The 12,555-nt window shown below is 38.2% G+C and overlaps 1 protein-coding gene across 2 annotated transcripts in view; it reads right to left on the bottom strand.

The window, feature by feature from the left end:
- LOC106960874 (NACHT, LRR and PYD domains-containing protein 3-like) overlaps nt 1-12,555 on the bottom strand; it is a 33,987-nt gene that overhangs the window by 11,257 nt on the left and 10,175 nt on the right. Inside the window, exons 8-14 of one of the 2 annotated variants that reach the window (XM_015054239.1) lie at nt 12,415-12,553; nt 10,034-11,804; nt 9,794-9,967; nt 9,057-9,230; nt 8,623-8,796; nt 7,282-7,328; nt 6,797-7,132 (exon numbers count right to left, since the gene is read on the bottom strand). In XM_015054239.1, the coding sequence (XP_014909725.1) occupies nt 6,797-7,132; nt 7,282-7,328; nt 8,623-8,796; nt 9,057-9,230; nt 9,794-9,967; nt 10,034-11,804; nt 12,415-12,553 (2,815 nt within the window). Of the gene's footprint in view, nt 1-6,796; nt 7,133-7,281; nt 7,329-8,622; nt 8,797-9,056; nt 9,231-9,793; nt 9,968-10,033; nt 11,805-12,414; nt 12,554-12,555 lie in introns of those variants that run through there. The other variant, XM_015054238.1, reaches the window with a different exon arrangement.

The raw sequence follows: 12,555 nt of genomic DNA, 5'->3' as shown, positions 1-12,555 counted from the left end.
TAAGATTTTCTGTATTTGTTCGTTTCTCTAGTTTGATTTCAGTTGAATTCATTTTCTCATGTAATCAGGTTTTAATTATTCAACATAACAGCAGAATTGTTGTAGAAATCCTCTTACTGCTCTGCAGACGGTCAGCCAGCTCCTCCTGCTTCATCATCCTCAGGAAGTTCAAGGCAATCTTCATCACTGCCTCTCTGCTGCTCCTCCTCTGCTCTTCATCTTCATCTTCCAACACCTCATCATCCTCTCTCTGACTCTCTGAGCATTCTGGGTAATCTGGACTCAGAACCTTGTGTATCTTCTTCAGCTCGTTCTTCACAAAAGTGACAATGTTTTCCTCCAGCAGCTGGAACAGAATGAGAAGATATCAGACTAGATCTGAACATCAGGTCCATGTTGGACAGACTGACAGTCCTCTGGTCTATAAAGTGCAGCATGGAGACGACTGTGAACAGAACCATGGAAAAGTAGTTGTTTTTCATGTACAGACCATAAATATGGAGTCCAGCTGAGTTTGATGCTGCTGGGGAGATGGATCAGTAGGAACTTCTGAGCTCTGCTGGTCCAGTCTGTGGAGGAACCAGGAATAAATGATGGTTATTCCTGGTGGTCATTTAGGGACCAGTCATTTCTGGCCCCCAAATGACCACAAAACTCAGAGTAAAATACAGTAAAAGATACATTGAAACATACAACATAATACATACATCATAGCATTTTAACATAACATCCACTATTAGGAATTGCTAGAAACTGAAGATGTTTTACAAAACATGACAATATTATATTGTATATATCCTGGAATAAATGCTTCTTTCTTTTTTTACTGACTGAAAATTAATATTTATCATTTGACTCCATCTTTATGGATGTTACATTATGTTACATTACTGACATACTACTATAATCTTAATTGATTATATTCCATGCAGATGAGAGAATAGTGAGATTACAGAATGAAACAGATTGGGAGGACAGATATAGCTCACCTTTCAGCTGATGACTTAAGATCGATGCCAATGTCCATTGAAAAATTGCTCTTTAAAGATACACCACTAGGTTCTGGTTCTGGTTCTAGTGGTTTCCTATGAATGAAAATAGTTAGTTGATGTGTGAGCTGAGCTGTGACATGGAGAAGAGTCCTGGTGTTTCATCTATAAAGGTGTGTAGCTTACATACCAAAAGGTTCCACATTTACAGCAAAATTTGAAAAAAATAGAGGAAATTTACTGCATCTAACTGAAGTTTTCCTATCATTTTCTAAAATATGTTACATTATGTTATGAAGCTAAATGTGGCTCAGTTTCATAATTTGCAGTTAAGCAATAAAAGCTTAAAATCATAAACACATTGGGGTTAAATAACACTGAATGGAGTCAGATTTCAGTGTATTTAAGTGAGTTTGAATGGGACAAATAAACCCAACAGTGTGACCAATGAAGTAACAGGATTTAACAAGAGGAACCAGCAAGGAGTGACTGAGAATGAGTCCTACATTTACTGAGGAGCTTAATTACTGAACAAGGAACCAATGAATGACTGAAAAGGTTCCAGGTTGAGGAGAGAGAGAGAATGACAATGGGGGCGAGGGAGAGTACACTCACTGAGTAACTAGAAAAATTAATCTAACACTAACAAATAACTAAACAATCCAAAAGTTACAAAACTAGTTACTAAAGGATTGAACTCAAGTAAAACAGAAACAAAACTGATCTAATCAAAGAAAGAGAGTAAGGAACACAGAATAATAATGAAACTAGAATCACAGTTTGAGTCGGTGACTAGCGCATTGCTACTCGTCACTAATGGGGAGTAAGAGATGACTGTACAAGTTAAACTTCTTTATTGATACTCAGTACATAAGTATACATTTTAACAGTCCAAGTCCAAAGAGGACACCTGCTGGATGATTTGATGTACTACAGATAATCAGAGATTGTTCCTATATGGTGAAGTTTCACTTCTAGTTTAAAGTTTATAGCAGCAAGGTCTACAAATGTTAATGCAAAATAAAATCTATTCTGTCTTTAAACTAAGCCCAAAATAAGATAACTCCATTTTAGAACAAACCAAGACCAACAAGGTCATGGCTGTTTCCAGGAGGCCCAACACTGATGTTTGTAGTATTAACAACCCAACTTTCCTCTTTTTAGAGGAACATATTTTATTTAATTCTTTTGTGAAATAGGCTACAACAGACAAAATAATACATACGACATTTTTTCTATCCAGTATCAAGAATTACATGAAGCTGAAGATGTTTTACAAAAACATCATAATATTTTAGTTCAAATATCCTGAAATAAAATATTTGTGTGTGAAATTAATACTTATCATTTTACTCCATGTTTGGAGTCATATTACTGACATGTAACTATAATATTAATATATTATATTCAAAGCAGAGAATATTGAGATTACAGAATGAAACAGATTGAGGGGACAGGTATAGCTCACCTTTCTACTGCTGGTTTAAAATCAATACCCTTGTCCATTGAAAACCTGCTCTCATTAGACACACAGCTGGATTCTGGGCCTGGTTGTTTCCTAAGAAAGAAGGTATTTAGTTGATGTGCTGAGATCTGACATTAAAGAAGAGTCCAGGGGTTTCATGTATAAACACGTGTAACTTTCATACCGAGAGGTTGCAAGATTTACTGCTAAATGTTACAAAACTGCATCTAACTGAGGTTTTCCCATGATTTTCTAAAGTTTGTTAAATTATTTTCTGATGGTAAATGTGGTTCAGTTTCATCATTTACATAAGAGATTAAAATCATATAAACATCTGGAGTAGGTAACAATGAATGGAGTCAGATTCCAGTGTATTTAGTTTTGATGCTCTGTAGTTGCTAAGTAATAAAAAACTGTGCATTACAGCACACTTTCATTTTTGTACTAGCCGAGTTATGTGTGTGGTGCAGATTTTATGTGCAAGCTCAGCGTTTCTACATGAGGCCCCTGGACAGTTAGAGGCGGTGATGTCACCTCTGAACTTTGCTCTGCTCTCCATCCTGATGAGTTTTAGAAGGAGCAACTTTGTCCTTTTTGTCTTCTCTGTCCTCACCCTGGTCCATGCTGCTCTGTGTAGATCAGCTCACTTCTACCTTCAACTGAGCAGGAAACACAGATGTTTTTCATGGAGGACACAAAGAAGCCCTAAAGCTGAGTTTTCAAAGTAAAATCACAGACACCCTCTTATCTGAGCCATACCAACTGCTCACAAATGCATCACAGGGAATAATAAATTACCTGCAGCACTTGAACACAATCAAACAGAAACAATAGTCATTTATAGATCAGAGATAATAAAATTGTAATATTTTTAACATCTCCTAGAGATATTAAAATTTGATATCTCTAGGAGGAAACTAGGAGATCCTCAGTGTTTCTACAGTAAGTTACATAAACTGACTGTTTGTGTTTCACTTGAATGAGATCTGACCTGCTCAGCAGCTCTTCATTTACTAAGCAGCTCTGAAAACACGGAGGGACTTTCTGCAAATCAACACCTCATGTAACCTGAACACAGCTTCGGGAAATTTCTTTATCTTTATGACAGTTGAGCTCTGGTGAAACCTGAAGATGTCAAACTAGCAAAAATCCCATAAGGAAGAATTTTAAAAAAAATTATTAAGAAAGAGAAATTAGAAGCAGAAAAAAAATCATAAACTGTTATTTAATCATGATGTAAGACTTCATGATGCTTTAGGAATCAGTCCCAACCATCATCTAATTTACAAAAATTAAATCACAGGAGAGTCAATATGAGCTTCTGTAAAGAATTCTGCTCTCTTTTGTTTTTAAGGAAATAAACTTGGATTATGAACCTACTTCATGTTTCTGTTTAACCCAAACCAAAAAATAAAAAGAGACCAAATTCAAGTCATAGAACCAGTAAAGCTTTACGCATTTGCAAAGAATGGGTTGAGGCTGGAACTATTTTAGGATATTATATATATATATATATATATATATCACATTGTTCATGATATTTTGGTCATTGTTCATCCTGTGCAGCGTTGCTAATAAAGTTCTGATGTAAAAAAAAAAAGTGACGCAGTTTCTTTGTCATCTCCAACCCTTTAAAAACGCCCTTGAATGTGTTTCACTTATCAAACCCCAAACCCCCTGAATCCACTAACCAATCAGCTGAGCCCACATGAGTCCGACTATGAATATCCAGAATCAGAACCAAACTTTTCTCCGAGCTCAGAGATTCCGGGTCTGTCTAAAATTACACTGCGCCTGTAGTGGGAGATTTACGGCACAGTTCCAGGTGATGATTCTTTCAACTCTTTCACATCTTCTGCTCTGTAAGAATCAGACTTCAAGAATGCATTGTATGTTTATGCATCATTTATTGTTGCTGTTTTATCAAACCATAACTAATAGAGCAGGTCTTCTTTCCTGAGACAGTGTATATTTACAGAACCCTGTTGGGAAATACAAGATCCACTCCTAGCATGTAATTTACACAAAATAATACTGAAAATGTGGGAAAACTTTAAGGAACTGTAAAAACGTAGTTTCTCATAAAGATACCACTTTAATAACATTCTTAAAATCTGAATAATGACCGCAGCTAACAGAGAAAATGTTTCATTTTCAGTTGAACTAGTGATGATTCAGAATTAAAATAAAGCTGCATAGGTGTACAATTTCGAATACCGTAAAACACAGTGTAGAAACGCAGTAAAGTCTCGGATTATCGTCTAGGCCCGACCGCACTTTCCTCTCTAATATCGCACAGAGCCGTGAAGTTTGTCTGGTTCTGTCTGAAGGTTCGGCTGAAAAGAACCTTCATACAGCAGATTCTACCGAATCAAAGAGGAAAAACAAAATCTTACCTGAACTTTCAGGAGATCTTTATGGGGAGGTTTTTTTCTACGTCATAAACTAAGGAAAGTGAAACTAGTTTTTCAGAGGAAGGAGGCGTTTAGTGGTCAGTATCACCTGGTTTCATATGGAGCCATGTCGCCTCTAATTTTACTAAATCTAAAGCATCTAATGAATAGTTTCCCTGTTCACAAAGTTTAAGGCAGCCAATTGTGCAACAAGCTGTTAACGTTTAATTTGTGTTGCTGTCAGAGAAATATAACAGATCGTTTTAATTTTTAATGCTTCTTTCAACTTATTGATCAGAATTGTGATACGTTTTAACAACTTTAAACGTGAAGAAAAGAGAATAAATTAGAAAATGTATTTCGTATGTGATGTAAGATTGACTGAATTTGTTAAAGCTAATAATTTAAATCAGAAATAAAAGTGCTACTTATATAAACATCTAACTTCTAACAGGGACCTTCAGATAAATATCATCTGAAATAAACCTCCAATAAGGGAACAATGAATTTCTGCTTTTATTTCCTGTTTTTCTGAAGAACCTCCTGGACCAATCAGCAGCAGAGCAGCATTGTTTGTTCTGGAACAAGGAGCGGTTCATCACGTGATTTCGAGGAAACCAAACTGCCCGTTTTACACGAACTTAATTCCTGCAGTTTGTGTTTTAACCACCAGATGGAGACAAATTGGATCCAATGAGGAGGAGTTCAAGGTTCCTTTAAGTCGTGATTTCACTGGGGGAAGTTTCATCTGAATCCTCATTTTCAGTCTGAGTTTTATGCCTCAGACCGGCTCAGTGTAGATGAGAACCTGTCAGTATTATAATCATGTAATTATAATTTTACATGTTAAGATTAAAATAACGTGGTTCTTTAAGGTCTTGTAATTCATTGTATTTTTCTAAAATATTTCCAGTTCAGTGAAGGTAAGAGTCACTTTATTTCTCATGAAGAGTGCTCATCAGGATTTACATCATAAGTGCATAATATTAAAAAATGCAAAGTCCAGAAAAAATATCAAAACAGACAAATATAAATGTTAGTTTAACATAAATTCAGTGAATCTGGACTCAATGTTACTTTTAGAACAGTGCTGTATATGCTCTCTTCTCATTGTTCTAGTTTTCTTATTATGATGTAAAATCTTTATTTAAAACCATTTATGAACTTTAAAACAATATTTAGAGAGAAGCATCAATCTCTGGAAAGGTTGTGGTCACATACTAACATCTCCAGGAGTCATTTCTAATCAAAGCTTTTCATAACAAATGCACAAAACAACAAAAAACTACCACACATCACAATAACTGGCAATATGTGGATAAGAATAATTGATAGATTCTTTCTGAATGTCAGTGTATGTAGCTGCGCATTTTAGTAGTAAGTTTCCTTCATATAATCATTTTTTGTGAAATAATGTTATAGAGGGAACATATCATTAAGCATCAGAGCTAAGATAAGCCAACAACTGGATTATTACTATATGTAATATATAGTTATATTGTCCACAAAGAAGTGGATCAGTTAATGAGCGTCAAGGCATCTCAAAGCATTATTCATGTTTTCTCGTTGTCTCTTTGGGAAATGGAGTTAAAGAAAATTAAATAACATTACAATAAAATCTATATTGAGTTTCTTCATTTTGGTTTTACATGAAAACAGGGATGTTATATAAAGGATCATTGTAGTAAAATATAAAAGTTCGTAACAGTTTCTAGAGTTTTTCTGGCAGAGCAGAAAGTAGAAATAAAATTACATTTTTGACAGAGTTACTGAGGAACCAGTCCAGCATGTAAATCCTGCATAGAGAGCTTCAGTGAATGTGTGATTGAAAGTGTGGAGGTGGATCAGGGAGCCAGAGGAGACTTTGTAGAAGGACAGAGTGCCAGCAGGACGGTCAAGATAAACTGCTACTTTGTTAGTGGAGGATGAAGAGGAGGGAAAAGAGGAAGGTGTCCCTATCTTATTATGCCAAGCAGAGTAACCATCACAATCAGAGCAGCTCAAACTCCAGGACTGGTTGTTAAATCCAAACATACAATCATCACCACCTCCCCTCCTTCTGATCCCCCTGTAACTCATGGCTATTCGAACATTTCTTTCCCACTCCACCTCCCAGTAACAGCGACCAGTCAGACCAGTAGCACACAGCAGGTGAGGACCATCAAATCTGTCTGGGTGGTCAGGATATGACTGAAGCTCCTCCACATGGGTCGCCTTCCTGTTGTCCTCAGACAGTTTGAGTTTTCTGCTCACTGTGTTTGCGTCGATGGCGAGTTGACAGGAATCTGATGGAGAGAACAAACACAATGCAGCTGCAGTTATTGATCATTTATTGACTGGTTGATGATGACCCCTGAGTGAGTGTTGTGACAGTTTGAAAGTGGTTCAATGTGAACTGATTTGTTGTCATAAAACCAATGAAAAACACTCTTACACTTCATCAGACCTTTCTTTAACCATTGGGCTCCTGCAGGCTCCAGGCTGAAAGAAGAAACGGGGATCTGATCATCAGTGTCTGCAAATATAAATCTGCAACCTGATACATGACTTCTGCTCAGAAAGAGTCAAAAGCATTTTATGTAAAAGGTTTAGATCATGGTGATAAGTTGTGGCTGTTGAAAGAATTACATGAAAATCTAGCAAAGAAGAAGATGTAATAATCCCAAAGATTGTTTCTTGAGTTTAAGTTTCAAATTCCTCACATAGGCGATTTGAACCTTTGATTTGGAAACGGGAACTGATCAAACCCTTGTTTGTCTCAATGGTGTGTATCAAAGAAAAGGGGATTACACTTGCCAGAAACATACTAGGGACTAGGATGTCATAAGTTTAGAGCCACCAAAGGAAGTTTTTAAAAATAAAAATTTTGTTTTCCAAACAGGAATGCAGTTTTGAGTTTTAGTTTTCTTCTATCTAGTTCATCTGAACTGTCAGCTCGAAGCAGCATTGTAAGTGATGGACAACCAAAGAACAATCAATCAGCATCTTGTCTTTGCCTTAGCTAAAATAACTAATATTAGAAATTAGAAATAATATACGTAAAGCTGTTTATTGTTGAGACTTTGTAGGTGCCTCATTACTCTATTTAAAGCTTTGATTAGATTTACTTCTGAAAATATTTCCAAACAGACATTTATGTAATGCTGAACATCTGTCACTGTGTTGTTTAGTCAAATTTAGGTTAATGTCTCAATCTACAACTTTAGAATATGTTCCCTTATTTAAAGGTGGTTTAAGATAGAAATAAAAGAAAATAAACTAGTCAATTGTCTCCCAGCACATAGTTGATTTTTTTGTCTCTAAAATGTGGATTAAGACATTAGAGGGGACATATTTTTTTCAGCAGTGGAGACAAACAATATTGATAAATGTGCAGAAAGACGATGTTTTACATTTGGTTAAAAAGATATTTAAGAACTAGAGCTGTATATTATTGTACATTACACTAGATGTAACAAGGCAAGCACAATACAAAAACATCAATATTACATGAATTAAATGAAATTTGATTTACACCCTGACTGAAGGTCAAACACTCTATAGAGTCACTTATATTGTTGGTCTGTGAAGAATAAACTACCATAATTTCCACGTTCCTTCAACTATAATGAAGCAAACAAATTCCTCGGCTTCCAGTCAGTGGTTAGTAAAGCTACATTTGTACTGAACCTAAAATACCAATCAAAACTACTAGTAATTTATTTGTAGTCATATCTCAAGTAAATCCACAAAATGTTTTAGTTTGGATGTTAAACCAATCTGGTGCTCAGCTTACCTGAGATGCTTCAGTCCACAGTGTGGATCCTCCTGTCTTTCTCTCAGTAGCTTCACTGCTTTCTCTCCTGGATTGTTGTAGCTCAAGTCCAGCTCTATCAGGTAGGAGGGGTTGGAGCTCAGAGCTGAAGCCAGAGAATCACAGCCCTCCTCTGTGATCAGACAGCCTGACAGCCTGCAGACACAGAACAACATGCTGGGCATCCAAACGGCATTATAAGGTGCAACTGTTTAAAACTAAATTAAGTTGTGTTGGACTTTATTCTTATTAGTGGACTAATCAAGCTGCATCTCCCAGCATTAGTAAAAAGATGCCATTGTTTTCTGTCATCACAAAATTTAGAACGTTCCAACACCAACATAAAATATAATTTTTGTAAGTAATGTTGTCACCATTATCAAATACAGTTGCCCAATGTAAGTGTGTATCCTAACCTTAATGTTTCCAGTTTACAGTGTGGACTCTTCAGCCCATCAGACAGAAGCTTCACTCCTGAGTCCTGCAGGTCATTGTTGCTGAGGTCAAGCTCTCTGAGGCTGGAGGACTGGGAGCTGAGGACTGAAGCCAAACTCTCACAGCTTTTCTCAGTCAGGTTACAGATGCTAAGCCTACAGAAACAATAAAAAAACATCAAAATTGGCAGAAAGGACATTTTCTGACCTAGAAACAATAAAATAAATTATGTTCTGTAAAATATACATGACTGGTGGTAGTTATAATATTTCTCAACTGGCTAAACAATGTGTAGGCCAGAATAACAGCTTGAGAGTGTAATGCAGCAATAAGACAATATACAACTAGTCTACTCACTAATACAGTAATAATACAGATAAAGAGTTTTCTAAGATTCTCTTGACTACCTGAGTTGTCACCATAACAGGGTGGAGGGGGCATTTTCCCATGATCTGGGGGATTCTGTTTGTCATGGATTCAGTGCTTAGTAGGGTTCCCATTTAAAACCATTTGGGCTAATGCGACTTCGCAATTGGAAAGATTTATGAATCTCAATAAAGGATGACCATATTTGTTGGCATTATGAGGACACTAAGAAAGCTACCAGGCCTGGGAGCCCATCAGTTAATCGCCCAGGTCAAACATTTGCTGCAGTCTTAAAAATTAACATTTTTAATGTCAACATTAAAAATGTTACACAGAGACCCTATACACTAACCTGAGAGCTTCCAGTTGAAGGTTCTGACTCTCCAGTTCAGACCACAGCAGCTTCACTCCTGAATCCAGTAGCTTGTTGTTACTGAGATCTAACTCTCGAAGACTTGACCAATGATCCCCTATAACTGGTGCCAATGCTTTACAGCTTCGCTCTGAGAGGTCACAATCACTCAATCTGAAAAGATAGACATCTTTAGTTGTTTTTCTTTCCTGTTGACAAGACAGTGTTTTTAGTACTCACATAGCTTTTTTGGAGGCTTTGACCACAGGCAGCAGCCTGAAAAGAGCATCCTCTGAAGCAGAGTATTTCTTCAAGTCAAATACATCCAGATCTTTCTCTGATGACAATAAGATGAAACCCAGAGCTGACCACTGAGCTGGAGACAGATTTTCTTTTAAGTGACTTCTTGAACTCAAAGACTGTTGGATCTCTTCCACCAGAGACTGGTCATTCAGTTCATTCAGACAGTGGAACAAGTTGATGCTTTTCTCTCCAGAGAGATTTTCACTGATCTTATTCCTGATGTACTGGACTGATTCCAGACTGGTTTTGTTTTCAGTCGGTGAAATCAGACCTTTTAGGAGAGTGTGATTGGTCTGCAGTGAAAGACCCAGAAGGAAGCGAAGTAACAAGTCCAGATGACCATTTGGACTCTCTACTGCTTTGTCCACAGCACTCTGATGTAAATTAGCCAGTGCTGATTCTTTATCTTCTGTCAAAGATTCCTCAAGCAGATTGACGCCAGAGTTGATGAAGGTCAGATGAACATGAAGAGCAGCCAGAAACTCCTGAACACTCAGATGGACGAAGCAGAACACCTTGTCCTGGTACAGCCCTCTCTCCTCTCTAAAGATCTGTGTGAACACTCCTGAGTACACTGAGGCTGCTCTGATATCGATGCCACACTCTGTCAGGTCTGATTCATAGAAGATCAGGTTTCCTTTCTGCAGCTGATCAAAAGCCAGTTTTCCCAGAGACTCAATCATCTTCCTGCTCTCTGGACTCCAGTGTGGATCTGTTTCAGATCCTCCATCATACTTGACCTTCTTCACTTTGGTCTGAACCACCAGGAAGTGGATGTACATCTCAGTCAGGGTCTTTGGGAGTATGGCTCTTTTGTTGGTTTCCAGCAAATCCTCCAGAACTGTAGCAGTCATCCAGCAGAAGACGGGGATGTGACACAGGGTATAGAGACTTTGTAATGTTTTAATGTGGGAGATGATCCTGCTGGCCTGTTCTTTATCTCTGAATCTCTTCCTGAAGTACTCCTCCTTCTGGGGGTCATTGAACCCTCTGACCTCTGTCACCATGCCAACACACTGAGGAGGGATCTGATTGGCTGCTGCAGGTCGTGTGGTTATCCAGAGGAGAGCAGAGGGAAGCAGTTTCCCCCTGATGAGGTTTGTCAGCAGAACATCCACTGAGCTGGACTCTGTAGCATCAGTCAGGATCTCCTTGTTGTTGAAGTCCAGAGGAAGTCGACTCTCATCCAGGCCATCAAAGATGAACAGAACCTGGAACTGTTCAAAGTTACTGATTCCTTTGGTTTCAGTAAAGAAGTGATGAATCAGTTCCACCAAGCTGAACTTTTTCTCTTTCAGCACATTCAGCTCTCTGAAGGTGAATGGAAATATGAACTGGATGTTCTGGTTGGTTTTGTCTTCAGCCCAGTCCAGAGTGAACTTCTGTGTTAAGACTGTTTTCCCAATGCCAGCCACTCCCTTTGTCATCACTGTTCTGATTGGTTGATCTCTTCCAGGTGGGACTTTAAAGATGTCTTCTTGTCTGATTGTTGTTTCTGGTCTGTGTGGTTTCCTGGATGCTGTTTCAATCTGTCTGACCTCATGTTCCTGGTTGACCTCTCCAGTTCCTCCCTCTGTGATGTAGAGCTCTGTGTAGATCTGGTTCAGGAGGGCTGGACTTCCTGCTTTAGCGATTCCCTCAAACACACACTGGAACTTCTTCTTCAGGGAGGATTTAAGTTGATGTTGAGGAGCTGAGGGACTAAGCTCTGCAATAACACAAAAATATGATAGATGCTGTCTGATATAACAGGAAAACACTGACACATTTTTATGAACAATTAATGCCATAAATATATCTAAAAGGTGTGTGGGCCTATTCTATTCCCATAGCCAGATGAGGGAATGTGGTCAATCAACATCTTCCACAGAATGCAGGTGTGTGCTCTGCATTCTGATCTAGTTTTCCATCCATCCTCCATTCTACATGCTTATCCCATTGGGGTATGGAGGGATGCTGCTGTGGCCAAGAGGTGGGGTCACCCTTGGCAGGTCGCCAGTCCATTGCAGGCCAACACAGAGACAGACAAGCATGCACACACTGAGACTTAAAGAGAATTTATACAGACCAGCTAAACTAACAGTTATGTTTCTGGACTGTGGAGAACCCAGAGAGAACCCACACATGCACAGAGTGAACATGCAAACTCCACGCAGAGAGACCCAGCTCCAGGATTCAAACCCAGTTGCAGCAAGACACAGTGGCTGCAAACAGCACCACTGTCCAGAGCTGTTCTTTTTATTTCAAACATTAATTAGAACAAAGCAAAAGTTAAATTAAACATGATGCAGATTCATTTGTTGGAGAAATCCTCTTACTGCTCTGCAGATGATCAGCCAGCTCCTCCTGCTTCATCTTCCTCAGGAAGTTCAGGGTGATCTTCACTAAAGCTTCTCTGCTGTTTCTCCTTTGATCTTCATCCTCACCCTCCAACATCTCCTCATTCTTCTTCTGACTCT

Source organism: Poecilia latipinna, unplaced genomic scaffold (genome assembly GCF_001443285.1).
Source record: "Poecilia latipinna isolate Pla-1442-1.1 unplaced genomic scaffold, P_latipinna-1.0 Scaffold1241, whole genome shotgun sequence".
Lineage (NCBI taxonomy): Eukaryota > Metazoa > Chordata > Actinopteri > Cyprinodontiformes > Poeciliidae > Poecilia > Poecilia latipinna.
Note: the sequence above shows the minus strand (reverse complement) of the source record. Positions and strands in the feature narration are given on the sequence as shown.